General features: G+C 43.7%; 1 protein-coding gene across 9 annotated transcripts in view; it reads left to right on the forward strand.

Moving 5' to 3' along the window:
* Positions 1-19,084, forward strand: part of LDB2 (LIM domain binding 2) — a 376,552-nt gene extending 357,468 nt beyond the window's left edge. Inside the window, exons 6-9 of one of the 9 annotated variants that reach the window (XM_024741858.1) lie at positions 9,828-9,951; positions 13,157-13,308; positions 15,492-15,634; positions 18,552-18,651. In XM_024741858.1, the coding sequence (XP_024597626.1) occupies positions 9,828-9,951; positions 13,157-13,308; positions 15,492-15,596 (381 nt within the window). In that variant the 3' untranslated portion in view covers positions 15,597-15,634; positions 18,552-18,651. The other 8 variants (XM_024741860.1, XM_024741859.1, XM_024741861.1 and 5 more) reach the window with 8 other exon arrangements.
* Positions 19,085-27,732: the final 8,648 nt, after the last annotated feature.

Raw genomic sequence — 27,732 nt, forward strand, 5'->3', positions numbered from 1 at the left:
TTTTCAGTGTCGGACTCATCTGAGGGCATAACAACTGCTCAACAAGAATTTTTTAAATTTACCTGAAATTTGCTCATAGCCCTCTAGGAACAGACAGAACTCCTTAGATATTTGTTAATGATTGTGGGATATTTCCAGGCAGATGTTTCCTTTTTCCTTTGGAAACTTTCCAGCTACTATGCCCTAGAATTTAGAGACGCTGGTAGAACACATGAATAGGATACTGTGGCAATGGCTCAGTGATAAAATCAAGTTATTTACAGGAAAGGCATGTTGACTGAACATTTTTTTCTTTATTTACCATTTTTATTATGTTTGGCCTAATTTTATATGACAAGCGCATAATTTTAATTTTTTCTACTATACTCTTCTACACTTTGATTTCCTTTTTCCAGCATCTAAGAGAAAAACAAATACCATACACTAACACATATCTATGGAATCTAAAAAAAAAATGGTTCTGAAGAACCTAGGGGTAGGACAGGAATAAAGACGCAGATGTAGATTGAGGACACGGGGAGGGGGAAGGGTAAGCTGGGATGAAGTGAGAGAGTGGCATGGACATATATACACTACCAAATGTAAAATAGATAGCTAGTGGGAAGCAGCCGCATAGAACAGGGAGATCACCTTGGTGCTTTGTGACCACCTAGAGGGGTGGGATAGGGAGGGTGGGAGGGAGATGCAAGAGGGAGGAGATATGGGGATATATGTATATGTATAGCTGATTCACTTTGTTACACGGCAGCAACTAACACAACAATGTAAATCAATTATACTCCAATAAAGACGTTTAAAAATTTTTTTGAGTAGAAAAAAAAATGACTGAACATTTTAAACAACCATTGTATCACCAAAATCTAATAATTAAGCTGTGCGTATATGTGCATTGGGCAGGGAACATCCATGAAATTTTACTAGGTATGTTCTGACAAATTTCCAAATGTCTTCCATAAAGCACCTGCCCCCTCCCCGGACTGATTATCCCCCCATCATAATAAACATGTATAGAGCAATTTCAGTATGTTAGAACCTAGGTACATACTTTAAGCAGATTTTCTTGTTTCTCCTAACAATGTAATTAGTTAGGTACCATTGTTATCCTGACTTTGCAGATGGAGAAACTCAAACACCAAGAGCTTAAGTAACTCACCCAAGGTCACTCATCTACTAAGTAGCTGCCATTCAAACCAGAGACTAGTTTGCATGCTTAACCCCTACACAAGATGCCTCCACACACCTTTTAGATACAGTAAGTCCCCTACCTACGAGGTATTACTGTCAGGCCACCTGATAGAAGCTGGCACCATAGTGGGCCTTGGTGACAGCTGTTGGAGAGGCCATCTGAACCACAGAAAGGACAAGAAATACCCTTACTTATTTCTTTACCCATGTGGTACCATGAGTGGTGTCCCTCAAAAATCCATGTTTATCTGCAACCTGAGGATGTGAATTTATTTGAAAATCCAATGACTAATGTCCTTGTAAGAAGAGGAGAGGACGCAGAGACATGGGGGGAAAGACCATGCGAAGACAGAAGCAGAGGTTGGAGCCATGCAGCCACAAGCCAAGGAACACCAAGGAACTCCTGCGCCAACAGAGGTGGGAAGAGGCAAGGAAGTCTTCTTCCCTAGAGCCTTCAGAGGGAGCACAGCCCTGCCAGCACCTCGATTTCAGACTTCTAGCCTCCAGAACTGAGACGAAATAAGTTTCTGTTGTTTAAAGCCACCCAGTTTGTGATACTTTGTTATGGCAACCCTAGCCAAATAACTCAACCCACTTTCCTCCAGTCTTTCCTGGTGCCTCCAACTGGCCAAAGCTCACCCAAGGCCAGTTGGGAAATAGTGTGCAGGGGTCTCTCCCCTGCAGTACAGAGCTGGGAGGAGGGGGTGGGTCTAAGGGTAGGAAGGCAAATGACCAGAACACTGTGGAAGGAGTGCCCGTACCAAATGACAGGGCAGAGAGATTAAGTCCATGGGTCCGAAGGAAAGGGAATGAGCATTGGAGGCCTTGAACCATCTCTTCGTGGGCCTGACTGGTGCTGCCGAAAACAGCCGTGAGCTTGGCTCTGTAGCTCAGGAAAATCGCCCAACGCTTCTCTCCTGAGGGTGGGTCAGAAAAGCAGGCAGCGGCCTCAGTGACCACGCATAGGCGTCCTTCCTTGCAGCCTCAAAATTGAGATCAAGGCATAGATATTGAAACGCGCATGCATGACTCCTTGCTCTGGAAGAAGATGGTCCCTCCAAGTCCCGAGTGGTTGTCACTATACCCCCTCCTCTCCTGGAGCCTGGAGAGAGCTGCCAATCTCCAGGGTTGGATGTGATAACTTCCCTGAGTAATCAATTTGCAAAACAATTGAGAAAAGGCAAAGTCTCCCCTGGTTGAATCTTCAGATAAAAAAGAGGATGTTTTGAATTGGAAATCAACCTACCTTTAATCCTATCAGGAAATAAACCCAAATCATAATCTGATGCTTTGGAATTGCACAGCTTCTCAGGGAAAGCATTTCCTTCCCTCTCCTGTTTTTCATCCTCGGAGGCAGAGTGGGTTTTACTCACGTAGATGCCTGTTATTCATTCTTATCTGTTTCTAGGGGAATTACCTGCTTGTTTTGTTTTGTTTTCCTTTTAGATTCCGTACGTTATATTTTTCTATTGTTTTAATATAAGATCTCTTTTTGTGATGTGTTTCTTAATTAGGAGAGACTCCTTCACCCTTAGATAAGAGCTTGTTTATAACCATGCCCATCCTCTGATACCTTTCTAATTCAGAGTTAGCCAGAAGGGTAGGTTACTGGGGGAAAAAGAAAAGAGAAAGGACTCTGGTTTATGGATTTGAACATTTTGTATCTATCACTGAATTCTAAAACTGGATTATTATCAGAGACATTAGCTACTTAAATGCCATGGACCATTGGCCTGATGACCATCCCTTAGAGCATTTAGACCCCCTAAGTCTCAAGGAGACCAAGTGATTTACTTCCCGGAGTAGGTAGCCAATCACATCACACATTGCTGTGTTGGCTCAGGGAAACTGCACCACTGGTGCAACCAGTATTTATCATAATACCAACTTCCATCTTTCGAGCACTGACCTTGGGCATTGCATTAAGGATTTACAGATATTGTTTCAAACCTTCAGAGGTAAATATCAGTATCTCCATTTTACAGATGAGGAAACTGAGATTCAGAGAGACTGAAATTCGTTTTTTTTTAATAAATTTATTTATTTATTTATATTTTTGGCTGCATTGGGTCTTGGTGCTGCGCGTGGGCTTTCTCTAGGTGCGACGAGCAGGGGCTACTCTTCATTGTGGTGCACAGGCTTCTCACTGTGGTGGCTCCTCTTGTTACAGAGCATGGGCTCTAGGCACGTGGGCTCAGTAGTTGTGGCGCACAGGCTTAGTTGCTCTGTGGCATGTGGGATCTTCCTGGACCAGGGCTCGGACCTGTGTCCCCTGCATTGGCAGGCGGATTGTTAACCACTGTGCCACCAGGGAAGTCCCAAGGCTGAAATTCTTGGCCAAGAACACACAGCTAGTAAATGGCAGACTAGCCATTGGGTTTGGATCCAGATGAATCTGGCTCCAAAGCCTGCACCCCTCTGTATCACCCACCTCTCTGTGTAGAGATACACCTCTCTGTGTATATTGTTCCTTGCCCAATACCATGTGCAAGGAACAATATAAGAGACAGGGAGAGCCTTGGAACTTGTGATCTTAGCAGAGATTTAGGCCATTCATATTCAGAGAGTTAGACAACAGAGCAGTAGGGAGTTAGGAGCACAGGGTTGAAGTCAGGCAAACTTGACTGTGAACCTCTTTTCTGCCCTTCAGATGGTCGTATAACCTTTACATTATAAGAATCACACTCTTTAATATCAGCTCTGTGTGACTTACTGGCTTTGAGTCTGAGTTTTCTCACCTGTTAAAAGTAGACCAGGACGCCGTGAGGGTTAATGATATATGTTAGTTGCATACTCCAGGGACAAACATAGTTTAGATACTCCACAGCAATTATTAAGTTATGACTCAACAAATATTTGAGTATGCCTAATACCGTGTTAAATAAGAGAGAGAGAAAAGTACAATAAGGCTTGCTATAGATAAGGAGATGAAACAAGTCCACGAGAGAGAAAAATTCCCAGTGCAAATATTAACCCCGGGGTGCACGTAGGTTAGTAATAAGTGCTACAGAAGTAAGAGTCCTTTGTGGTTGGGGATGGTCAGAGACAGATGTGAGATCTGAGCTGGACCATGGAGGACCTTAATGGTCATACTATTATGACTCAAATATGGTTTGCAGACCAGCGCCAGACTGTGGATCACTTAGTGATCCACACCAAAATAAGGAGCTTGCTTTGGAATGTAAAGCAACTACCTTGTTGAACACATTGTTTAGTTCATCTGAGTTATTTTTTGACACAAGACTTTCTTAATGAAAGAGGCAATGAACTGAATTATACTCTAACTCAAGCTGTTATCCGGTCAAGGACACATAACAACTAGTTTGCAGACGGCCTCCTTTGAGTAGCATTGGTTTAGGACAGAGGTCAGCAACCTTTCTTTGAATGGCCAGATAGTAATATTTTGGGAGTCTGTGGGTCATATAGACTCTGTCATACTTATCCAACTGTGGCATTGTAACACAATAGGAGCTCTGGACAATACAGAAGCATGGCCGTGTTTAGCCCACTGGCTGTAGCTTGCCAATATCCGGCTAAGATGACTGAGAAAGAGGGAAGATGTTCAAGGCAAGAACATGAGCTGCTATGGACACAGTAACCCTGGACAGACCTATATGCAAAGAGTAGGTCAGTGGTTCAAGCTCAGAGTATGTCATCCATGATCTGGAAAAGACTGAACTAAATGTTGGAGGTCAGGACCCAGCTTTAGGAGTTATAGCCGAATGCCAACCCCAAGGCATCAGCTTTTTAGGCCAAAGCCAGCTCTGATAGGCATCACCCATTCCTGGGTTCAGGCCAGGAGATGAGCGAAAAGAAAAGGTGTGGGTGTGCAGCTAAGGAGAATCAAAGAACTGTCAGATGAAAACAAAACAAAATAGCATACCGTCTGGATCTACCAGGTTCTTTGCTACTATGAACAAAGACAGAAGTCCTGGGACTGAGCTAAGGTGTCCCCGCCCAGCCAGGACATGTGGTAATTGGGTATATACATGTGCACATGTACAAAGCATTCTCCACAGAGGAGGCAATCAGTTATTTATCAAATGGACAAATTCATCACCTCTAAGCCCAGAAGACAATGCCCAATTTGTCTGCTGCTAGCAAATGACTCCTTGCTATAAATCTGGCCAAGATATCTGTTAAATCATTCATCCATCCGTCCACCCATTCATTCACTCATTCAGCAAGTCACCATTGTGGTTATAGGTTTTGGTTTCATACCAAAGGGTCAGTGCCGGGCCAGAATCCCAGAAAATGAAGTCGGAAGCATAAGGAGAGCAAGCCTGGCCTAAAACTCTCATTAAATCTGCCCAAAGGCATCCTCAGAGCTTTGCCAGGATGGGCAATGGGCAGTGGTTTTCTTTGCGATTCTAAGCGGACCTGGCAGGGGCTTCCTATTCAAAAAGAGGTCTCAGGCCTTGCTGGCTCCTGCCACCTTGCACAGTGCCCTGGGATTCTTCCTGGTATCTTCAGGCAACCCAAATAAAGAGGTAAACTGAGGCAAGATCAAATGACCAGAAGTTGAGTTTATTCAGGAATAGCGGAGGAACTGCAATTAAGGAAACATGCTGTGAGCCAGCCCCAGTGAGTCCCTTGAGGATTAGGGGTGGGCTGTATTTATGGACAAGGAGTGCAAAGACAGGGAGGTCCAGCCAGAGTCCCAGCAGCAAGTTCATTGGCTTGAGGATGGGGACGGATTCTTGGCAGATGTTCACTGGTCCGGAAGTAAGTTTCCATCATCCCTAAATCAAGTACTTATGGGAAATCAGTCTCTCACTTCTTAAGTTCCCTTCCTCTAAGGGCAGGTTGGGAGTCTCTGTTTCCTATCCTCCGGTTCTATTTTAGATGGAAATCTTTTCACACCTCCAACACCCCCCGCAGGTGTAGACCAAATTCTCTCATGATGCTGCAGTGTTGCAGATGTCACTGTCGGAGGCCTTTCTTTTCAGGCAAAGGGACTGGTCCACTGGGAACTTTGTAGCAGACACAACTTTACAGATAAAATCGTTCTTTAAAAATCAAAGGACGCTGTGCTATTATGCTCAGTTCCATTAATATGCCTTTGAGGTTGGAGTGAGGTGTGTGTGTGTGTGTGTGTGTGTGTAGGGCGGGGGCAAAGACATCTATATTGTAGCCTGGATCGTATATATTACAAACAGGGGACTCTTTACCTGGAATCAATGGATGGGAGTGTAAGAGTGTTCGTAAACCTCCAGATATTTTGTATAAAATTTGGAAGACAGCCTGCATAGCCTTCACCAGATTCTCAAGGGGGTCTGAGACCTCAGGGAGAGCAGGAATCCTGGCTCCAGAAGGATTTGGCTAGTGACTGAGGGAACCTACCCCCCGAACTTTCCTGATCTCCTTTCATAAGGCCCCGGGGCCTTTGCTGTTGCCAAGATGCACTGGCTTGCTATGGGAGAAGGCAGGCTCTTGTCTGAGTTAGTTCTGCCACCTACAGCACGCAGCCTGGCAAAAGCACCATCTCTGCGCCAGAGCTGGATGCTCATTTGCATACATGAATAAGGGGCGGGATGTCTCTCCAGCCCAGTACCCCTCCACTGGAAGAAAAATGACTTTGGGGATTCCTGATTAGCATGCAGAGATGCAAATTCCTTTGGGGTGGGTTACAGCAACGGGAAGATATTTTTACATGAAAGGGGAAGGGATAAATCCTGAGGATTAGCACCTGTAAAAAGTGTTGCCCAAAACCCCGAGAGGAAAGGCACCTGGGGAAAAAAGAAAGAGAAAATGAGCTCGTGAGTTCTCACAATAAACGCAACTCTCCTACTTCCTAGCATGTGAAATGCTGATAATCCTTTCTAGGTCCAAATAGGCCTGACACTTAGGAGAAAACTCAATAAATGCTTGTTGATTTAAAGTAATAGAAATGTGGTTTGTTTTGCAATCTGTGCTGTGCTTGCTAATATGTAATCATAATATCTGTTTGTTGAACTTATGTGTCAAGACGTATTATCTCAAATTTCCCAAACAATATACAAGATGGGTATAGTTTCACAGGTGAAACTGAGACCCAGCATTACTAAGTGGCTCATCCAAGGGTATGCATCTGGTGACAGACTCAAAATCTAGACCTAGATCTCCTGATTTCTAAGTCCATGTTTGTTCCACTCCATCCATGTATTTTATAGCCACTGTAAGTCAATTGCTCAAGAATGGGAATGGACAAAAAGGAAATGGTTCTAAAACCTTTACAACATTTTTAGTTAAAAGAAAAAGTTTTCCCAGTCTTTAGAATTTCTCTGAAAGCTTTTCTTACTGCCCTAGCTTAATAATAGATGCAAACATCTTCTGACCCTGTCTGAAGCTAGCAGTGGTTCTTCTTTGGTGGATAATCCATTCTTATCTCTATGTGTAGAGATGATTGTGGAATCCTTCACTCCATTTGGTATGAGTGACAGGGGAAGACTTGAGGTTGTCTGTAATTTGCACATACTTTGATTTCCAGTGTGGAGCTGTTCGTAGAGGAATACACACTTGCAGTCTTGGAATATGGACTTAATTGCATATAGTAACTCTCCCTCTTTCACAGGGTTTTCCTCATTAACATTTTAGGTTTCAAAAAGGACTCCAAAGTAAACAAGAAGATAGACAAGATTGAAGACGCATCATAACTAACCCAGATCTCATTACTTTACAGCCTGATACACTAGGGTCCAGTAGCTTTGTCTCTCTGGCTCCCATTGCACCTGTGTTGTTCAGGCTTTGAAATCTTAGTCTCTTCTTCCAAAGAAACTGCAGATGGAAGGAGATTACAGTTGGCCCTTAAATGGGGTTTGTGGTTCTGGCAAAGTTTAGATCATCGATAGGTAAAAAGGGCTGAGAAATTTTTCTAGATGAAGGCAATTTTGATTATCATGCCTAGACTTGAGAAGAGAGGAAGGGCATGGAAAAGTGAGGTGGCCGGGGGGGTGGGGGTGGGTAAGAAGAGAGGGGAATTTGAGCTGGAAACCCCTGGGGATTTGTGTATGTCTTGCTTCTATATTTGTCTCTTCTAAAGCCCAGCATATGCAGGGCAGTGGATCTCAATTTTGGGTAATATTTATCAGAATTAGATGGGAGAATGCTTTTTTAAAATACAGATTCAGGACCCCACCTCCAGACTCAGTGAAACAGAAAGGGCAGAGTCTGGAAGTCTGCATTTTTAATAATCAACTCTTCTGATTCTGATGGAAGTGTTCCTTAGACTTTGAGGAACATTGGCATAGAAAGGTCCTCCAGTCTTTCTAAGAATCACTCCTTCAATGCATCCATTCATTTGAGCCAAATCTAGGAACACAGAGATAAAAGGCATAGTCTCAGCATTCAAAGAGTTCAAAGTTGAGTGGAAAAGAGACTTGGAAGCCGATGGTTACAAAAAGTAAATGAGTAAGTTTGTAGGGCAGAAAGGGCTGTGTGCTCTGGGAGATCTGTAGAGTCATCCAACTCAGCCCGCACAGGGAGAGGTGCAGAGCCAGGGGAGAAAGGCCTAACAGAGGAAGGAACTTTGCCTTCAAGGCTGAGTGGGCATTAGCCAGGAAGAGGGAGAGCAAAGAATTCCAGGCAGAGGGAACCAGTGGACAATAAGGAATGTGGACTCTAGGGAAATACTCAGGTGAGAAATGGCAGAAGGGAAGGGAGTAGTAAAAACGATGGCCCCATGAACATGGGGATTGCACATCTGCCTTTCATAATAAAATGACGTTTTTCCACATGGGAAGGTGCATTGCCAATGTTAGTATAGCTGTAACTGAAACAGCAATGGATGCATTGTTCCTAGTCTTGGACTTTGCCCTTTCAATGCAGCAGCATTCTGAAAAGCTTCCAAATGAGAAAGAATTCAGAGAAGTCCAAGGCAATCCTAACTGAATTTACTTTCTTATTTCATTCATTAATCTTTGTCATCAGAAGTCTTGGACCAAAGTAAAGCTGAAAGATCTAACTAAGGGAGAGAAGAAGGGCAACCGTGTGCAGAACCACAGAAAAAGCTCCCACACTGAGTGAAAGTTAGCATATGTTACTGACATTCTCATCTTGTGTAAAATACAAATGAGTATATGAATAAAAATAAAATAGTGTTCATCATGGCCCTTTATAAGAATTAGGATCAAAAACTTACCTGTAGTTGCCACTTTCTTCTCCAAAGTTTAAAGGACGGCTTTCACTGCCACATAATCTACATAAACTAGCATTGTAACTCACAGTGTGTGGTTATACAAACAGGAACTACAGCAGAGACCAGAGTCGAAATCAGAGCACGCTGCGCTCCATGGAAGAGAGCTTTTTTCTTTAACCAGAGAGAATCATTTCAATTCAGAATAGAACCACATATATCCAACCAACAGTCAGTACAGAATGTGTGGGGATGTGTGTGTGTGTGTGTGTGTGTGTGTGTGTGTGTGTGTTTGTGTGTATAAACCACACTCAGCTATAATATGATATTATAGATGATGGTAAATTAAGTGGGCATTATCAAGTGTTGGTAATATTTCTTTTCCTCCAAACTTATACAGAGAAAATCAAAACCCGGGGTTGGGGGTGAAGTAACTTTAAACTTTCTTTTGGATTCCAGCTGTTAAAATTATTTATTGCAAATAATGTTATCAAGTAGTAAAACACCGATGTCTTTGAACTCCTTGCAGTTGTGTGTAATACTGGAGCCAATGCAGGAACTGATGTCCAGACATAAAACTTACAACCTCAGTCCACAAGACTGCCTGAAGACCTGCTTGTTTCAGAAGTGGCAGCGGATGGTGGCGCCGCCAGGTACGACTGCGTTCTTCACTCTCCATCTACGTGCTTTTTCTGAGGCTTCTTCTGGGGATGAAGGCATGTGAAAAGGAAGTGATCATAAATGTATCAGAAAAGTAGTTTATAAGGGATATCCTGACTGTGATATTGGACCCAAAGACACTGACTTTGTGAAGGGCAAACATCCTTCTTAGATGTAGTGACCATCCTCGACAGTCTCCTCACTTGCTAGATTAGGACCTGAAACTCACAGAAGGAAATTGATTTATTTAACGTTACCAAGAAAATATTGACAAAGCTGAAATCGGAACCCAGGTTTCCTGTCTTCCAGTCCAGTGGTTGTTCCACTGGACAAGACTGGTGGCTGCTCATGGCTTGCTGTGATTTTGTTTGTTCTTTGAAGAATGGTAGAAATTATGAAAAGAAAGGGAAGGAGGGAGGAAGAAGAAGGGAAGAATAGGAGGGAATAGAGGAGAGAAGGAAAGAAGGAAAGGAGGTAGGAAATAAATAAACATTTTTGGTCTATTTTTTTAAGGTATATAATATCAAAGAGTTCTCTGATCATGAAAAGAATACATAAAAGACTCCATTTCTCTCACTTCCCTAGAATGTAGTTTAGATACTATAGTCTCCTGCTGGGGTTCTGAAATTACTGCTTCCAGTCATCATTAATTGTCCTTCTATCTAGTACATTTTCACTCCCAGGCATGTGTTGAGCCTCACTGATCATAAAAGCAAAACGTATCCATTCGCTAAAAATTATTTTTATAAAGAGTAACTATTAACACGAGGCACATAGCCTTCTGAATCACAAAATATAATGGTCACCTTCTGCTGGTAATTGGCCAGGGGTTTTATGTAAAGTGAATATAGCAGATGTAACCAAGTACATACTTAGAAGGCTGAGAAAAATGAGCATTATTTTACATAGAATAGTTGCATCCCCATCTTACAGGAATTATAGACATTTAGAACATTATTTTTCAAATGTGTTAAATGTGCGTAAATTGGCCTTATTTTCTTTCAGTACCAATAAGGCTTCAAAGGAAAAAATTTCGCTCACTAAATGTTTTGAACACCTATTTCGCAACATGTGCACATATAATTCATATATTATTCATTAATTCACTCATGAACTCAACAAGTATTTATTGAGCCCCTACTAGGTGCCAGGCACTGCCCTAGCCACTGTGGCTATAACACTACATGAAAATAGTCACAAATCGCAGCCCTCTCAGACCTTCCATTCTCTTACTGAATCCTCACGACAACCTTATGAGGTATTTCTTGCTATTCCCATTCGATATAATAGGCCTGAGATTTAAAGTAGTAACTTTCCAAAGTTAGCTGAAGCTAGTCAGTGGAGGCCCCTATGGCACAGTAAGTTTTTATGTCTTCAATTCGTGACTCTATTACCACAGCTACCTACTGCCAGTGGGAGTGATCCAGAGCATACCATTTAGGTGTATTTCCCCAAAATTCCATGAAAAAGTACGAATTGTTTTTTTTTTTTTTTTTTTTTTTTTTTTTTGGACTCATGGGCCCAGCCGCTCCGCGGCATGTGGCATCTTCCCAGACCGGGGCACGAACCCATGTCCCCTGCATCGGCAGGCGGACTCTCAACGACTGCGCCACCAGTGAAGCCCCGAATTGTTTTTTTAAAGCAGCCGATTTCAATTCAAGTCAAAGGAAGAAGATGCCTGTCAGGGAAAGATGGGTGTTTGCTTTACTTTAGAATGTACCTCTCAACTCTCCTCCAGCCCCATGAGCTGGAACAATTCTGTTTCCTGTTTCCATAACCTTCAGAATAAGCACCCATAACTCTCTATGGATAGGGATGTTAGGCCCTTTGATGAAACTCTTTAAACATTAGAGATAAAATATTTATGAAAGAAAATATGTTATATAAATAGAAACATAATCTCCTACTTCATCAAAAGTCAGAGATAACCTGATGGACTAAGTGGTCTTTGAAAGGACCTTCAAGGAGATCTTCCCCATTGTTCATCAGAAGCAGTATAGATGCCTCAAGAAAATGCTCCAAGGTTACCTCACTTAGTTCCAGTATGGTCCTGGCTTACCTTCTCTCCATCAGAGTTGGATCTAGAATAGGGTTAGCAAAAAGGATGCTCTTACATGCCATTTCCAATTCATTTAGTAACTGCCTGGAACAGGTTTCTGAAGATTTTTCATTCTCAAAGCAAAGATTATAATAGTACCTAGTTAATAGAGTTGCTGTGAATGTAAAATAATGACATAGAAAACATTAAAAATATGAAAATATTGAGTCATGCTCATAATACATAATAAATAAATAATATTCTTTTCACTACACATTTCCATGAGTCCCTATACTTCTATTAAGATGTTGCCTCATCCTTCAGGGCCAAAATATTTTTTTCCTATTTCTAAACAGACCTTTCTGGAAAAGGTCTAGCTTCTCTTCATTCATATGTTGGCTGTAGCATACTAAGATATTTTTTCCCCGGGAATTTTGAAATCAGTTGCATCTTTTAGACACCAGGATCCAAAGCATGGGTATTTCTACTGAGCTTGGGAATCCCTAAGTTCCACATCAATGGCTGATGGGATGGACACTTACTCTTCTTTGTATTGGGTTGGCCCAAAAGTTCGCTCAGGTTTTTCCATAAGATGTTACGGGAAAAACCCACACAAATTTTTTGGCCAATTTTTCAACATTTCAGCGTGCGAGAGCTGGGCTGCAATATGAGACTTAGCCAGTAGGTGCTGCTGTAACTCACTGGTTCACTTAATTGAGCTCGGCTCAATTCTCTCAACCCCTGGAGGTTCCCTAGGAGTCCCAGAGCCCTCCTTTTGTTATAAAAAGAGGGTAGACCACAAAAAAATGTTTTGCCCCCAATTCATAATGGTAATAATATTTTAAGTTCAAACGAAACTGCTTAGTGGTGTAACTCACCCTAAGACATATTAAGAGCTTCCAGACACACACAGTACATGACATCAGGAAGAACAATTAAATACAAGTCACTTTATCAAGATACTAAAGAAAAGAGTTTCAGTCATTGTGTGCTACAAATAAATCAGCAGCTTTCTTCTTTTAGGTTTCATCAAGTTAAAAGAAGTGGAAAAAATATCAACAGTCCTACTCTTTTGAACTTACAAAAAACGGCTTCCCTGGAGGGCCCGTATTCTGGTGCTCACCCTGGCACTGACCCTCCTTCCATGTTTCATGTTGCAGCAGAGCCCACAAGGCAACCGACAACGAAACGGAGAAAAAGAAAAAATTCCACCAGCAGCACCTCCAACAGCGGCGCTGGGAACACCGCCAACAGCACGGGCAGCAAGAAGAAGGCACCAGCCGCCAACCTGAGTCTGTCCAGTCAGGTACCTGTAAGTCTCGCTTTCCTTTTAGGCTGAAATCCTGCCTTTGCCTGTCGTCTCCCCGAGTCCAGGGGCCCTACGGCAAAGTCTCTTTTAGCTGCAATGACCTTCTGGGCTGGATTCATTAGCTTAGGGGGAGGCTCAGCCCCTGGTTTGGTCTCAACTCTCTGGACCTCTTGACCCCTTTCTTTCATTTCTGGGTCTTGACAAAGGAAATGGGCCACTCAGAAGGGGGCTTCTTTGAACTCCAAAACTGACAGCTGAGGGCATCCCCACAGAGGGTAAACTGGGCGGGAACTTTCTTCACCTCCCATGTTTTCTTCCTCCATTTGCTCCCTCCTGCCTGATTCCTTCCTGACTCTGACTTCCTCATCCCAGTACTAGACCACTTACCACTTTTAAATTCTCACGTGTCTTTAAGCATTTCTTGCCCCTTCTCCCCACCACGATGGCTTGTGGGTTTTCCTTCTCCGCTGCCCTTGTCACATCACCCTCACCAGGCTTTTGACTATCCTTCAAATCCTGGGATTTTCGTGGTGCTTCATAGGTACCCTCTAGATACTATGTCTTCAAAAATGCGCCCTTTCTTGTAACTTCTCTCAAGCGGTGCAATTTTACCTTTTCCCTCTTTCTCACTCTTTTCCCTCTCTTGGTCTGTGGGCCTCACCCTCTGCTTCTGATCCTGCACCATCTCTCTCCATGTGAGAGTGGACCTTCATTTCCAGGGGATTCTCCACTTACTTCTAATTGTGTCTTTCAAATCTGTCCCCCACCCACTCTCTCCCATTTTCCATTGGTCAGTTCTCTGGCTAAAACCAACCCCATCAGTACCTGAGAATTACCTGGCCTCTCCTCCTGTCCTCCACAGACAGAGGACACGGTTGTCATCCCTGTTGCATTAGAAAGAAAAGGTCATGAGAAAGTGGCCAGCCTGTGGGACAGGTGCCATTTTCATTTTAAGACTGGTAGGGATTGTAGTTCTTAAAAAATACCAGAGTTACCTCTGTTTTTTGAACTGAGTTTTCACCCCAGAAGAGTCAGGAGAAAAAAAAAAATCAAAGGAGAAAAACAGAGTCTTTTTATTAAGGTGCCAGTAAGTTATACCCACTCCTGGTTAAATGGGAAAATGCATAGAAAAAAATGGCCAGGCGTAAATAAATCAACCCCAAAAGTGCACACAAGCAGCCCATTTATTCATCTAATTCTGGGGTTTTAGAAACTAACGTTTGTTAGTTTCCACGAACAAATGAAAGTACATTCCAGAGATTTCTGGAAATTTGACATAGCTACTTAAAGGCTGCAAGAATTCAGATTGGTTCAACAAGTGTTCTCTGAGCTCCTACTATGTGCCCCACACTATACCAGGTGTTGGTAATAGCAAGATTTAAAAGAAACAAAACCAAAAAAAGACCCACCTAAAGCTCTGTCATTGAAGAGCTCATTGTCTAATAAAGCGATAAAGAGGTTTCCTCTCTCCTGCCAGCTCAGACCCCTGGTTTCAGCTCACAGGGTACAATATTGAGAAAGATTCTGAGGCCTGGACTGGGTCTGGTAGGCCATCCATTAGTGATGTCTGCCATGGGTATAGAATAGCAGCATACACATCCATGTATTTTGACATACCTGGCCTAGTCAGAATCATTTCAATTTTTTTTAAAGAGCACCTAACTTTTTCTATTCCATTATGCTCTTGTCCTCCCAACCTGCAATTGCATTTTGGTGGAAGATACCTGTGTCAAGAGGGTTTTTAATCAGTCGAGACCCTTTGGACAAGAACAAGGCGCCGTTAGAAAGTGCGAGTAGAATTTCAGCACTATCCCCGCCGTGCAAACAAGGATGTTTTCCTTAAGTAAAACTTAGAGATGGCTGGGAGAAACAGGGAAGTCATTCGGGTTAAGAAAATGTGTAAATTTCTGTATGTCCTCCAGCTGAATGGACGTCAAATGTATAAGCACTGGCTGGCTTGTAGGGACCACATTATTTAACCCTGTCTCCTGAATGACCAGCACCCCTTTCCTGTTTAAATAGAAATGCAACCTGCAGGCCTTAGCTGCTTTGTCCGAAGGCACGTACAGATCGGGTGTGCTACCACGACCACGGCTGTGGTCCGCACAGCTGCCACGGCAGCAACATGTGTGTCTGGCGAGGGTTAGGGTTTAATCCTTGGATTCTGCTTCTCACTCCATGAGCAGGGGCTAGGAGCGATCCCGAACTGCAGCCTCAACCCTGGGAGGGATGGAGACCTGTGTCATTCAACAGCAGTGACCCCTTCTGGCCAATTTAAGGAGAAGCATTGAGGGGCCCTGAAAGGAGTCACTTCCAGTCCTCCTCAGAGGTTGGTGGTCCTTGCACGGGGGATTAGTGAGAAGATGTGACACGGGCAAGAGCTGGTGGCACCTCCAGGCCCCTGGCGAGGAGCGGAGGTCTGCTTCCTGGGGAGTCGAGACCATATGGGTTACTCTCAGATGGACCAATATCGCCTCCTGTGGGACACACGAGACAGCAGGGACGGGAAGGAAATGCATCTCTCACTACCAATGTTGAATGTTGGGGGGGGACTTTTAAAGATGTGGGGCGTGTGGGGAAAACGGTGCCAACATCCCGTAGTCAGAGGGAGCCCAGAATGTATGTTATGTCTCCACTCATCTTGTGTGAGGATAACAAACCAAGCCCTCCTGAGCCGAGAACCCCTATCCTAGCCCAGAGATTTAGAAGAGCCAGGTAGAGCGGTGTTCGTAACTATGTAAGTGGCCTCAGGTATCTACGTGCATATGAAGTCCTTAGCACACATCTCTTTTGTAACTTGCCATCTGTTAATCACTCACGCATGCACACATGCGTGCACACACACACACGCACACGCATGACTATGCATCTGGCTAAGGATACGTTTTATAATCAGTAAGGCAAATGTGACATCTCTCTGAAATTTAGCATGCTCCAAAATATCCATGCCTGGGCACCTTTTCCAGCCGTTCCTGGAACCAAGATATACCAAACATATTACGAGCCCGTATAAGCCCCATTTGAAGTGATGTAAATCACTATTTTCACAGTACTTTTCTGGAATGACTGTTATTTTCTGATACAATGAAGGCATCTGACGTGTTGAGAACGCCTCTGCTAATATCACGCTTAAATTGGCTTCTTCTGTTTCCAAATTATGCTTAACCTCCCATTCTCCCAGCCTCTCTCGATGACCTTGGACTCACAGTACTAATGCAGACCCACGTGTCGCTTCTAACATTCTTCTCCTGCCCCGTGACACGTCACGCATGTGTTTCCCCAGCCCTGCAAAGTGTGCTACACACAGGTCATTTGGTGGAATTAACCCTCATGTCGTCCTCCACCCCATCTTAACCTGGTCTTCCCGCCTGCCTTTGTTCCTGATCGTAAGCGCGGTCCCCTAACTGCCCACAACGAAGTAACACTTTTTTATCCCCAACACCCCAATGGGTCAGGTGGAGGCCACATTCCATTTAAAATCCTGTCAGCATTCTTGCCACTCGGAGTCTGTGTCTATTTTGTATCTCACTTTAAGAGTCCTCACGAGTCTCTTACATGTCAGTGTCACGTCTGGCTCTTCGTGGCATCGTAAGTACATTCTTGGAAACACACAACTGAATGTCCTGCCAGTACCTCGATTTCTGAGTCTTCCCAGGTCATATTTTAGGCATTTGCTTCATCTGGGGCATTTCTCTTTAACGTCACTGTTATCAATTCACAAGAGTGATTAGTCTGAAAACACAGTGTGAAACCTATTGATAATCTCCCCTCTAATTCGAGGAGAATCGATCAATCAAACAAACAAGGTTTTCCATTCCAAAACAAATCAGGTGGTCACTAAGGGATTTGTTCAACTGGCACCTTCGAAATTCTAGAAGGACCCTGGCGGGGCCGCTGGACCCTCTCCTGACCACAGGCAGTATTCCACTGATATACTGCTCCAGGAAAGCCTCTCTTGCCCCAGTGAAAAGAATGTCTACCCAGCTGTCAAGGCAAATTAGCCTCCCTATCAGAAAATGCATACTTACGTCCCCAAAGGCATATGGCCAGCCCTGATTTTCCAGCCTCAGTGGAGGCTGATGGCAGTCGGGCACTCTTAAGTAGAATATTGCTCAGAGCCCGCCCAGCAGGATCCACCTGACAGGTGTCCTGTCCCATGCCCATGTCGCCCATCAACCCCATAGGATCCCCTTGGGACAGAGAGGCCAGAGCTGTGCCCTGTGTATGCGTCCTTCTCCCCTGTCCCCGTGCTTCTGCAGCGGTGGCCTCCACAGAGCTCCCAGCTACAGTAGGTGGCTTCCTTGTTTGCATGGAAGGACAATTTGTACTTAAAGGAGTGATTAGATGGATTCTTCTTGCATGCTTCCATTTCTGATGACTACTGGCTTCATCATTGTAATTACAATTAGTGCTCCTCAACTTCCTTTTATGGCACCAGCTGGACAGACTGGCTCTCTTTACTGCCCAGATTGGTGGTGGGGTTGCCTGTGTGGGGATAGGTGACAGGCACCATGGAATAACAGATGGTAAATTCAGGGCTTGTTGGCAATCAGCAGGTTTTTGCTAATGACTTAATTAGCTATGCAAATTGTCAAATCAGTGTGAACATTGTTTTTATCGAAAACTTTACCTAAATTAATTACCATAATTAAGTAGCAGAATGTCAAGGATATCGGCTGCATAAAAGGGCCTGGCTGAGTAGAGAAAAGAGAGATCTGTCTTCAATTAAAATGTATACCGTCCTTGGGACAGAGAAAATGCCGTTTGGAATGAGTTGCATGACTGTTGCAGAACTGCATCCTCCCCGTGTTGGCTGCTAGTTTCCAAAGCCATCCAGAGGCCCTAAATAAAAGTGGTGGATTTTTGGAGGTCTTGCAAAGCACCCAGCAGAAGGTTCCACAGCCCTCTCAAGAGTCCCCAGTGTCGGCAAGTTGAAAAGCGTGGATTTTTTTAATTTTGAAAAATCCATTTTTTTATTTCTGCAGATTGCTAGCATTGCTCGTTCTCCGGTGTCAGGCTGCGCACTAAGGACATAAACTCGCGTGGTTGTTACACATCAGGAGGCGATGTTTATTTCCTGTAGAAAAATCCAATATGCGTCTTGGCCCCCCGACATTGAGACTTGACCCCGGTGTACAGGACACGAGTGTGTCTGTCCTAGATCCCCCAGCGCCTCCCACTAGTGTTTTAAGCTGAGCTTCTCTCTCCCAAGGTTTCCCTGTAATAATGTCAGCTGCTGTTCACAGGATGTGATGGTGGTAGGAGAGCCAACTCTGATGGGAGGTGAGTTTGGGGACGAGGACGAAAGGCTAATCACTAGATTAGAAAACACGCAGTATGATGCAGCCAACGGCATGGACGACGAGGAAGACTTCACCAGTTCACCAGCCCTGGGGAACAGTAGCCCATGGAACAGTAAACCTCCCACCACTCAAGAGACCAAATCAGAAAACCCCCCACCCCAAGCTTCCCAGTAAGATTGACCAGCTCCAGAATCCACTGTCAATAGCCACCGTGGGTTACACTCACTATTTCAGATCCTTACTCACAGGAGAGGAAGGAGGAGACATTAAAACTTTTCCAAGCAAACACCGATTTCTAAACCACAGTGATCTGAGCTTCTCTCTTTCTTTTTTTTAATTGAGAGGATCATTCCCAGTAAACTTCCATGACCCCTCCCTGGAGGCCTTCACAGGTAACACAGATACTGGCACTGATCTTAATTAAAGTAAGAGCAAACGCTAGCGCTTCTCCTGGCTCGGTTTTAACCACGTTTGAGAGTTTCTTGTTTCAGTAAAAAAAGAAAAGAAAAAAAATCCACTTTTGGAAAGTAATTTAAATGTACCTTTATTTTTTTTTTCCCCTTCACCTTTTCTTTCATTGGGTAACAGCTAAGAGGGCCCAGCAGGGTAGTTTATGGCCGAGCTAATGTCAATTGGTCCTCGAGCCTGAGTTGGTTCAATCGAGCCCGAGTGCTGAAACAAGAAACGTCTTTTTGTCATCAAAGACACCAAGGCAGATTTTTATGTAAAGAAAGGCACTTGGCCCCCTGAGAATGTATGCGTTTGTAAAATTTCTGTTGATCCAAATATTTTCAAGCCATGTAATCCATTAATTTTGTGGGCAGTTTAATAAATCTGAAACTCTTTTGTGTTTTTTTTGTTGTTGTTGTATCTGAGTTGACTGTTGTTTCTTTTCACAGTATATTTCCTGTATAATATTTTGTAAAGCCCTAACCTAGTTCTTTTATGGGGACTTTTCTTTGGGAGCAATTCCAGTGTATTTATGTGAAACTTTATAAAAGAACTAATTTTTCCATTTGCATATTAATATGTTCCTCTATACATGTAAAGACACAGTGGCTCCGTGTGTTATAAAACAGCTGTATTTTATGTATGCTTTACTGATAAGTGTGCCAATAATAAACTGTTAACGACCAAAGCAAGTGAGTCTGGGTGTTTGTGAGCCCGGCAGAGAAATCTGCCCACAATGATGAGAAATATTGAGCTTGGATTTACGGCCCAAGCTCCAGATGGAATGGAATTGTGAAAACTGCACCATCTTTCTAAGGTATGGTTTCTTTCCCCGCTCACTGCAGTTTACTTGGGCAGACACAGGGGTGCCTTCCACGTGTCAGGCACTGTGCTGGCTGAGGACACAAGGATGGCCAAGGGTTGGCCTGGCTTCCTGGCCAAATGCAGGGGCAGCGGCTTCCACTCACTGAGTGCTTATTCAAACATCTCTATTTAAGGTTCACAGACATTATTTCGGCTAATCCTCACGACTCCGCCAAGTAAGCCTAAATCTCCCCATTTTTAAAAATCAGTTCCTTGGTTTGCCTGTTTTTCTAAAGGATTTGCAATACAGAGATACAGAGAATTCACCTGAGGACTTTTTGTTTAAAGAACTTTCATCACATTTTTCTGCTTTGTATCCACGAGGAAGACGAGAGGAAATCTGTTAGTATTAACTGAGTGTGTACGAAGTGTCAGGCCATAGTAATATATCATCTCAGCCAGTTCTGGGAAAGGGGGGCTTGAAAAAGAGAAGCTAAGGGAGAGTGTGTGTCTTAGGTTGAGATTCCCAGAAGGAGAGCCTGAGACCAGGATCCCGGGCACGGATTTATTGAGGGAGAGTTCTTCAGTAAAGAAATCTTTAAGGGAGTGGAGGGGGTAGGATAGGGAAAGGGAAAGGGCCTAGGAAAGCTTCAGACTGGTGCATGGGGCAGGGGAAGGCTTTGAGCACAGTTATCCCCTCCCGGACTGAGCTGCCAGACTTCTGTGCACCTATACTGGTCAGTCATCGGCTGGGGCCATCCCCAGGGTGTGTAGGAAGTGGTACCCTTTACAGAAATACGGCACCCATCAACCAAGGGCTGTTCTGCAGAAAAGAGGCCAACTAGAATGCAACAGTCCTAGAATCTTCGCATGGGTGGACTGGTCTCAGAAAGGGCTTCTGGGCAGGGCAGCAACAGTCAGCTTCATCAAGTGACTTGTCCCATCGCAGAGCTCATGGGTGACGCAGTTAGAATTTGATTCTGCATCTCCCTTGACTACAAAGCCTGGGTTCCTTCTAGAACATCACATTGCTTCCCTAGAACATTAGCATTTGGAGGAAAATGTGCAGTACAATAGCAACAGAGCCAAAGGAAACAGAGGAGAATGGCTACTTTATTGCTTCCCCGCTAGTGTACTGCTAAGAGAACTGCCAGTTTGTCCCCCACCCCACCTGACCGTTTTAGGTTTTCTTTTATCAATTCTTTAAAGTCAGCAGTGTGCAATCATTACAGATGATGCCTAGGACAATTTGTTTGACATCTGTTCCCGTTATGTATTACTCCATAGCCAATCAACCCCAAACTCAGAGACTGAAGAGACAATTTATTATTATCAGTTACCTTCCTGAGAGCTCACTGGTCTGTACCAGGTGGTCTGCACTTAGAGGCACAGACGCTGGATGGGGCTGGAGTCATCAGAGCTTAGGCTGGGCTGGACACCCAAGATGGTGCACTCACATTGCTGGCTATTAGATAGGAGCTTGGGTAGGGCTGTTGACTAGAGTGCCTTCCCGTGCAGCCTCTCCATGAGGCTTTCATAGAATGATGGAGAGGCTGCACGGGAAGGCACTCTAGAGCCAGCATCCCAGGAGAGGAGAAACATAAAATACCAGTGCCTAGAACTGAAATACCATCACTTCTCTGTGCTATCCATCAAGGCAGCCCAGATTCAAGGGCTGGAGGCACAGACTCCACTCTTTGATGGGTATGTAGCAGATGCCTCCAAGGAGGGGAGAAACCGATGGTGGCCATGTTTGAAAACATCTACAGCATCCAACACAGTTCACAACCTGTCCCTTGCTTACCTTACTTTGTACCTTTAGCCACTTCCCACTTGAACCTGATTCACCATCTACCTAGACTCCTCTCATTTGCCTGAATGCACGAAGTGCTCAGGTCACACGTGTCTTTGTATATGTTTTTCTCTCTTAGAATGCCATCCCCCACCTTCTTACATAACCAAAGCTATTCATTCTCATAGGCCCAGTTTGATTCTCAGGTCCCCAGAGACACCTCCCCAACTCTGCTCAGGGTCTGTTGTCCCCTCTGAGGTCCAAGAGCGCTTGGTGCTTGCTTCCTTCTTGGTTCTTTCCTTACAAATTTCTGTTTTTGTTGTTAAACACCCTTCACTGTCCCACTAGACATTGCTATTTCTGAGCAGTATAATCATTTCCATCTGAATCTTTAATATCTAAACTCTATCATACATGTTGGTGGAATACATAGAGTTAAAAACTCCCAAGCTAGAGATCATGGAACCACTGCTTACCGTGCATTTTCCCATTACATTTCAAACAGTCTGTAATTCTATGCCACAACGTAAAGTGACATTTATCCCTGTAGGTACGTAAGAAGGTAAGAGGTAGCAGAGATGGGTTTGTTCAAGTTTTTCAGAGGTCAGGTAAGCACAAAACAAACATTTTACACAACACTGGCTTAAGTCTAACTTCTATTAAGAAACCCCATGAAATTTGTCAGGCCCAGAATAATCCTAAGGGCAACCATCTATTAAATACACACTGTGTGCCAGGCGCTTGCTAGGTGGTTTGCCTGGGTGGTCTCAAACTGAGAATCCAAGGGTACGTAAGTTGGGTTTTACTTTGTAATAATCTCCAAAGCTCAGCAGGCTTTGACCACAAACCTTTTATTTTTCTCACTCATGAGACTGTGGGTCACCTGGGGCAACTCTACTTTAGGTCTGCCCCTCAGGTCCCTTTCTAGGACCGTGGATCCCCAGGGCATGCTCTTCTCTTGGGAGATTCTACTCACGCTGCATCCATTGGCCAAAGCAAGTCGCAAGGACAATCCAACATAAGTGGGGTAGGGAAATACACTTTACCACTTGTAGACTGCAATGGTGGCGGGTATGAGTAAACAACTGAAAAATCCAATCTACCGCTGGCAGCCTACACAAAGATGTCTGAAAAACTTCTAATGATTTGCCAACATTTAAAGACTGATGAATTTTCTATAAAAGTTAAAATTTCTTGCTTCTCTCAACAAATCGGATCTAACAACCATAGATTCAGACTTCTGAATCCCTGGATGGTAACAGTTGGCTGGCACCAGGTCATGGCTACCCTGCTTAGACACTCCAGCTCGTCATCTCCACACCATTTTACCCACTCACTCTACCTGCCTGGCTTCTGTTGGCAGCTGCTCTACCCATTACACCATACTCTCTACTCCTTAAGGCCGCATTTGGGACCCATTTTACAGATACGAAGACTGATGCTCAGACGGGTTCATTGACCTTGTTTATCACACAGCTCCTAAGTGGTGAGGTGGGCTTTGAACTTGGGTGTCAGGGTCAAAGCCTTTACCCCTTTCACCAAACCACACTGGTTTATAGGAGCCACAGAAGTGGTTACCTTCTGTCGCTTAGGTTAGGAATGGGACAAGCATGATCTCATTGAATCTTTGCAATATCTCTGTGGCTGAGGTAAGGTTATTTCCCCCCATTTTGCAGATGGAACGTAGAGCAGTTAAAAAGTCTGCCCGAGGTCACAGAGCTCACAAATGACAGCATCATGTCACCTCAACTCTGACCCACTTTATTAGACTTACTGTCAGGTGCACAGTCCGTCGGTGGGGTGTTTGGAGGTGTTCTCTGGCGTGGGAGAGGGGTCCTGGCAACCACCTTTCTGCCATCCACTATGTATTTCACGGGGTGACAAAGAGTTTGCCAGAGATCAAGACTTGCCACTTACATGGTAATGGAACAAAACAGGGAGGCCCCCTTTTAGGGCCCTGAAATCTCGAGGACATCTGACAAGGGATTTATAAATAAGTGGCCCAATCCCTTTGGGAAATTCTTTCTCTCTCCATTTCTCTTTAACCTTGAGGTGAGCATTGAATGCAATAGAATAACACAACCCACAGTGGTACTACATGGGGTGGGGCACAGTGAGAACAAGGCCAAGAAGTTCAATTATTTCCCTAAAGCAGGTTTGGCCGCACCCTTGGGAAATTCATTTTATAATGGGATACCCCCTCCATCTTCCATAAAAAAATTGCTAGGCTATTTTTTTCTGATTGTTAAGCAATACATGTTCATTATAGATCATTTGAACAAATGGGGACAAGAAAAAAATAAAGTAATCCCCCTACACTGATAAAACCATTGCTGATATTCTGATACAAATACTTCTGGTTTTTTCTTCTTGGCTCATATACATCACAATGTTGGTAATATACAGACTAGATAATTACATATCCCGCCCTTTTCTTATAATATTGTAGCGAGCAACTTCGTTAACTATTCTTTACAAACATGATTTTAATTTCGATATAAAGATCCACTAATTGAATATACCGTAATATATTAAACCATTTATTTATAGCTGGTCAACTCCCTTTTTACATCCATTAGAATTTCATAATCATTAATAATAAGCTGGTCAGAGGTTGATAAGAGTGTATTAAATTGAAATTCAGTTATTGGCTATTTGCCCTGTGCCCAACACCATGCTGCGCGTTATAAGGGATACCTGTACCTGGTCCTACCCTCAAGGTGCTTACGGATGTGATAGAAGACAAGTGCATAAAATGCTACCCAAGCATATGAGGCTGAGTGTATGCAAAGTGTCCGCAAACACCAGGAATAAAAGCTCCAGGAGTTTATAGGTATGGAACTCACATTCATTGAGCCCTATCATGTCATGTGCTGCACCTCATTTAATCATCACCACAACCAGGGATGCAAGCATTTTGTGTATGAACCTCACAAACCGAAAACAACAAGGGCAAGTTTGAATTAGCACATGACTCCAAGGTCTGTTCTTTCTGGGGTGAGCCATAGGAAATCCCTGGGAAGACACAAACACTGTGATTGCGTGTTTGTGGGAATGATTTCACGACAGAGGGGATGATGCTTTGATACGTGTACGCACTTCTGAGTGTCTGGTTGCTTCTCTGAATTTGCTCTCTGGCTTCACCTCCTTTGATCCATCGCTACAGTCAAGATAGTGTCTCTGATCACTGGGAATACTGAGGAGTTTGTGTTTTGAACAAAACCGAAGGCGGCAGCACTGTTGGTGTTTATATAAAGGTGTCTTTTGTGCACTTAAAGCCATTGAGCTAGAAAAGGCACTGAAAGGTTATTAAAACAATAAATTAAGGAAACTGGTGAAGCAATTGCTATGGCCTTGCTCATTCCTGTTTTACTTTCAGTTCCTATTCATTCCAGAATTTTATACCATCCTGGACAAAGAAAAGTTTTCTTGTTTTCCAATGGCCTTCAACGAATCTCCAGAAAATACAGTCATCTTTCATTATCTGCAGACGATTGGCTCTAGAACTGCCCCTCCCAACCTTTACCCTCCCACCCCCCAACCCTCCCATACCAAAATCCAGGTGCTCAAATCCCTTATATTAAATAGCATAGTATTGGGGGTCGACTGAAAAAAGAATGCACAACGTGACAGTTGTGAGTTAAGTTTTATTGGGAGTAAAATGAGGACTATAGCCCGGGAGACAGCATTTCAGATAGCTCTGAGAAACTGCTCCAAAGAGGTAGCGGGGAAGGTCAGTATATATGTGATTTTGGTGAAGGGGGAGTACATGCAATCAAGCACACATTTTTTGTAGAATGTTTCTGCTGGTCTCACGAAGGTTACTGCTCGTCATGGGGAGCAGACGTTACCATGAAGGATTTTAATGCTTTTCTAGATATGAGGAGATGCAAGAATTGGGCTCATAAAATCATCTCCTGAAAATATCAACTATCTGAAGAACTGTTCTGCCAGTTTTTCCCAGAGCACAAAGTGCCTCATTCCTGATCTCCACCCCGAACTCCTTTCATGCAGAGTTGAAGGTCAGCAGCTACAGCGGCTCATAATTTGATCCTTGTAGAGGTAGATGGCAACTGCCAATTTATAGGTGACATTGCATATAAGCTTCGCACATCCTCCTGTATACTTTAAATCGTTTCTAGATTACTCATAATACCTAATACAATGTAAATGCTATGTTAAGCTGTTGCCGGTGGGCAAATTCAAATTTTGCTTTTTGGAATTTTCTAGAATTTTTTTTTCAAATATTTTTGATCTGTAATTAGTTGAATTTGCAGATGTGGAAACCGCGGCTATGGAGGGCTGACTGTGTTTATTCCTGAGTTAGGCAAACCTGTTTGGGAGGAAGTTCTTGTTTGTATCTCTTTCAGAGCTGACATGCTGTATCTTGAGCTAAGTCATACTCTCTCTTTTCATTCTTAATTTGTTAAAAGTGTTAAGTTCACTCTTTTGGGGTTTGCAAATTCTTCTGTCATGTTCTAATGAAAGTGTTAATGCTTGAAGTAAAATCTGCAAAAATTCAAGAATGAGTGTAAAATTGATTTAACTCCTGCGGCTCAGCTGAAGTCGATTGTCACAAAAATGAAAATTCAGAATCGGAAACTTACATTTTGTAGAAAGAGGGAATTTTGTAAAACCTAGGCACTATCTGAGGGATCAAACACGATTTGTTGATCGCGGCAACTTGGGACCTTGCATTGGGAAAGCTTCTGAGGAGCAGCTCACTCGGGAAGAAAGATGTGAACCACCGTTAGCAACGCCTGCCATTGTAAAACAGCGGAGCTGGAGGCTCAGATTCCTCTCATTTGCCATCTCCACTCTAAATCACAAGCATTTCAAAGGCAGAAGCCTATGGAATTCACCGAAATTGTTCCCCCATGATAGGGTGAGAAAGCCCATTTTCCTGAATCTGTTCCAGTTTTAACACTGAACATCCCTCTTCCTGGGAAATTCCTCAGTCCCAGGCAAATCCGCCCACACATGTAACAAAACAGACGTACGCAAAATTGTAATAGCTACTACTTATTGAGCATCTTTTTCATTCCAGGCACTTTGCACCTATTGATTCTAGTACACCCGCCCTGGGTGGGGACCCATTAATGCCATCATTTTACAGGTAGGAAAACTGAAGCAAAGAAACATGAAAGAAGATGCCCAAGGACCTCCAGCTAACAAGCAACAGAGCGGAGATCCAATCCTAGATGTGACTGACTGCACCGCCTGTGCTTTCTCTGCTACACCCATGGATTTGAACTTTTTCTTTTCTTTTCTTTTTTGGCTCTGCTGCGTGGCTTGCAGCATCTCAGATCCCCAAACAGGGACTGAACTCGGGCCGTGGCAGTGAAAGCCCTGAATCCCAGCCACCAGGCCATGAGGGAACTCCCTGAAATTTTATTCTAAAGAAGACCAAGATAAGTGCAATGTATGTTTACTAAGAGGAACAATCAAGCATCAGAGACTATGAGAGGCAAAAAAATTCCCCAGGAACCAGAGTCCTAGCTGTGCAAGCCAGGGACACACCTGCCTCTCACACCATCCCTCCTTCAGTTACAGGAGAATTCCACCAGCTCACTTGAAAAAGCTACCACGCACTATTGAAGTTGGCCAATTAGAAAGTATTCAGACAAATGACATCAGGAACATAGAGCAGGCAGGCCAAGGATTATTCCATTTGGCCGAATGAAAACCTCCCTCCCCATGTAAGAGAGGTTAATCCAGCCTGTCTTAAGGACTTACCTGTGGTTTTGCTGAAGAGAGCAGTTAGAAACGTCTGTGGCTAATTTGCACTTCAGTTCAGTTACCTCTGCAGCTGAGTTTGGGGAGATTGCATTTGCCAAGTGCACCTTGTGAGATTCTTACAAATATTTAAACATGAAAGTTGTTGTCTGGAGTGAGGGGAAAAACCTCCAGGGTGGGCACTTGTATAACTCAACCACTGGGTCTACCTTTCTGCCGACACCCAAGAGGGTCAGTGTTGCTTACCTCTCACTGCAGAGCTCAGATAATGAGGTTACAGAATCCCCAGGCTGTATTTTTGAATGGAAAGTATTTTTTAAAAGAGACCAAATTGTCTCCATT

This window comes from Neophocaena asiaeorientalis, unplaced genomic scaffold, assembly GCF_003031525.2.
Source record: "Neophocaena asiaeorientalis asiaeorientalis breed wild unplaced genomic scaffold, Neophocaena_asiaeorientalis_V1.1 scaffold218, whole genome shotgun sequence".
In the NCBI taxonomy this organism is placed as follows: Eukaryota; Metazoa; Chordata; class Mammalia; order Artiodactyla; family Phocoenidae; genus Neophocaena; species Neophocaena asiaeorientalis.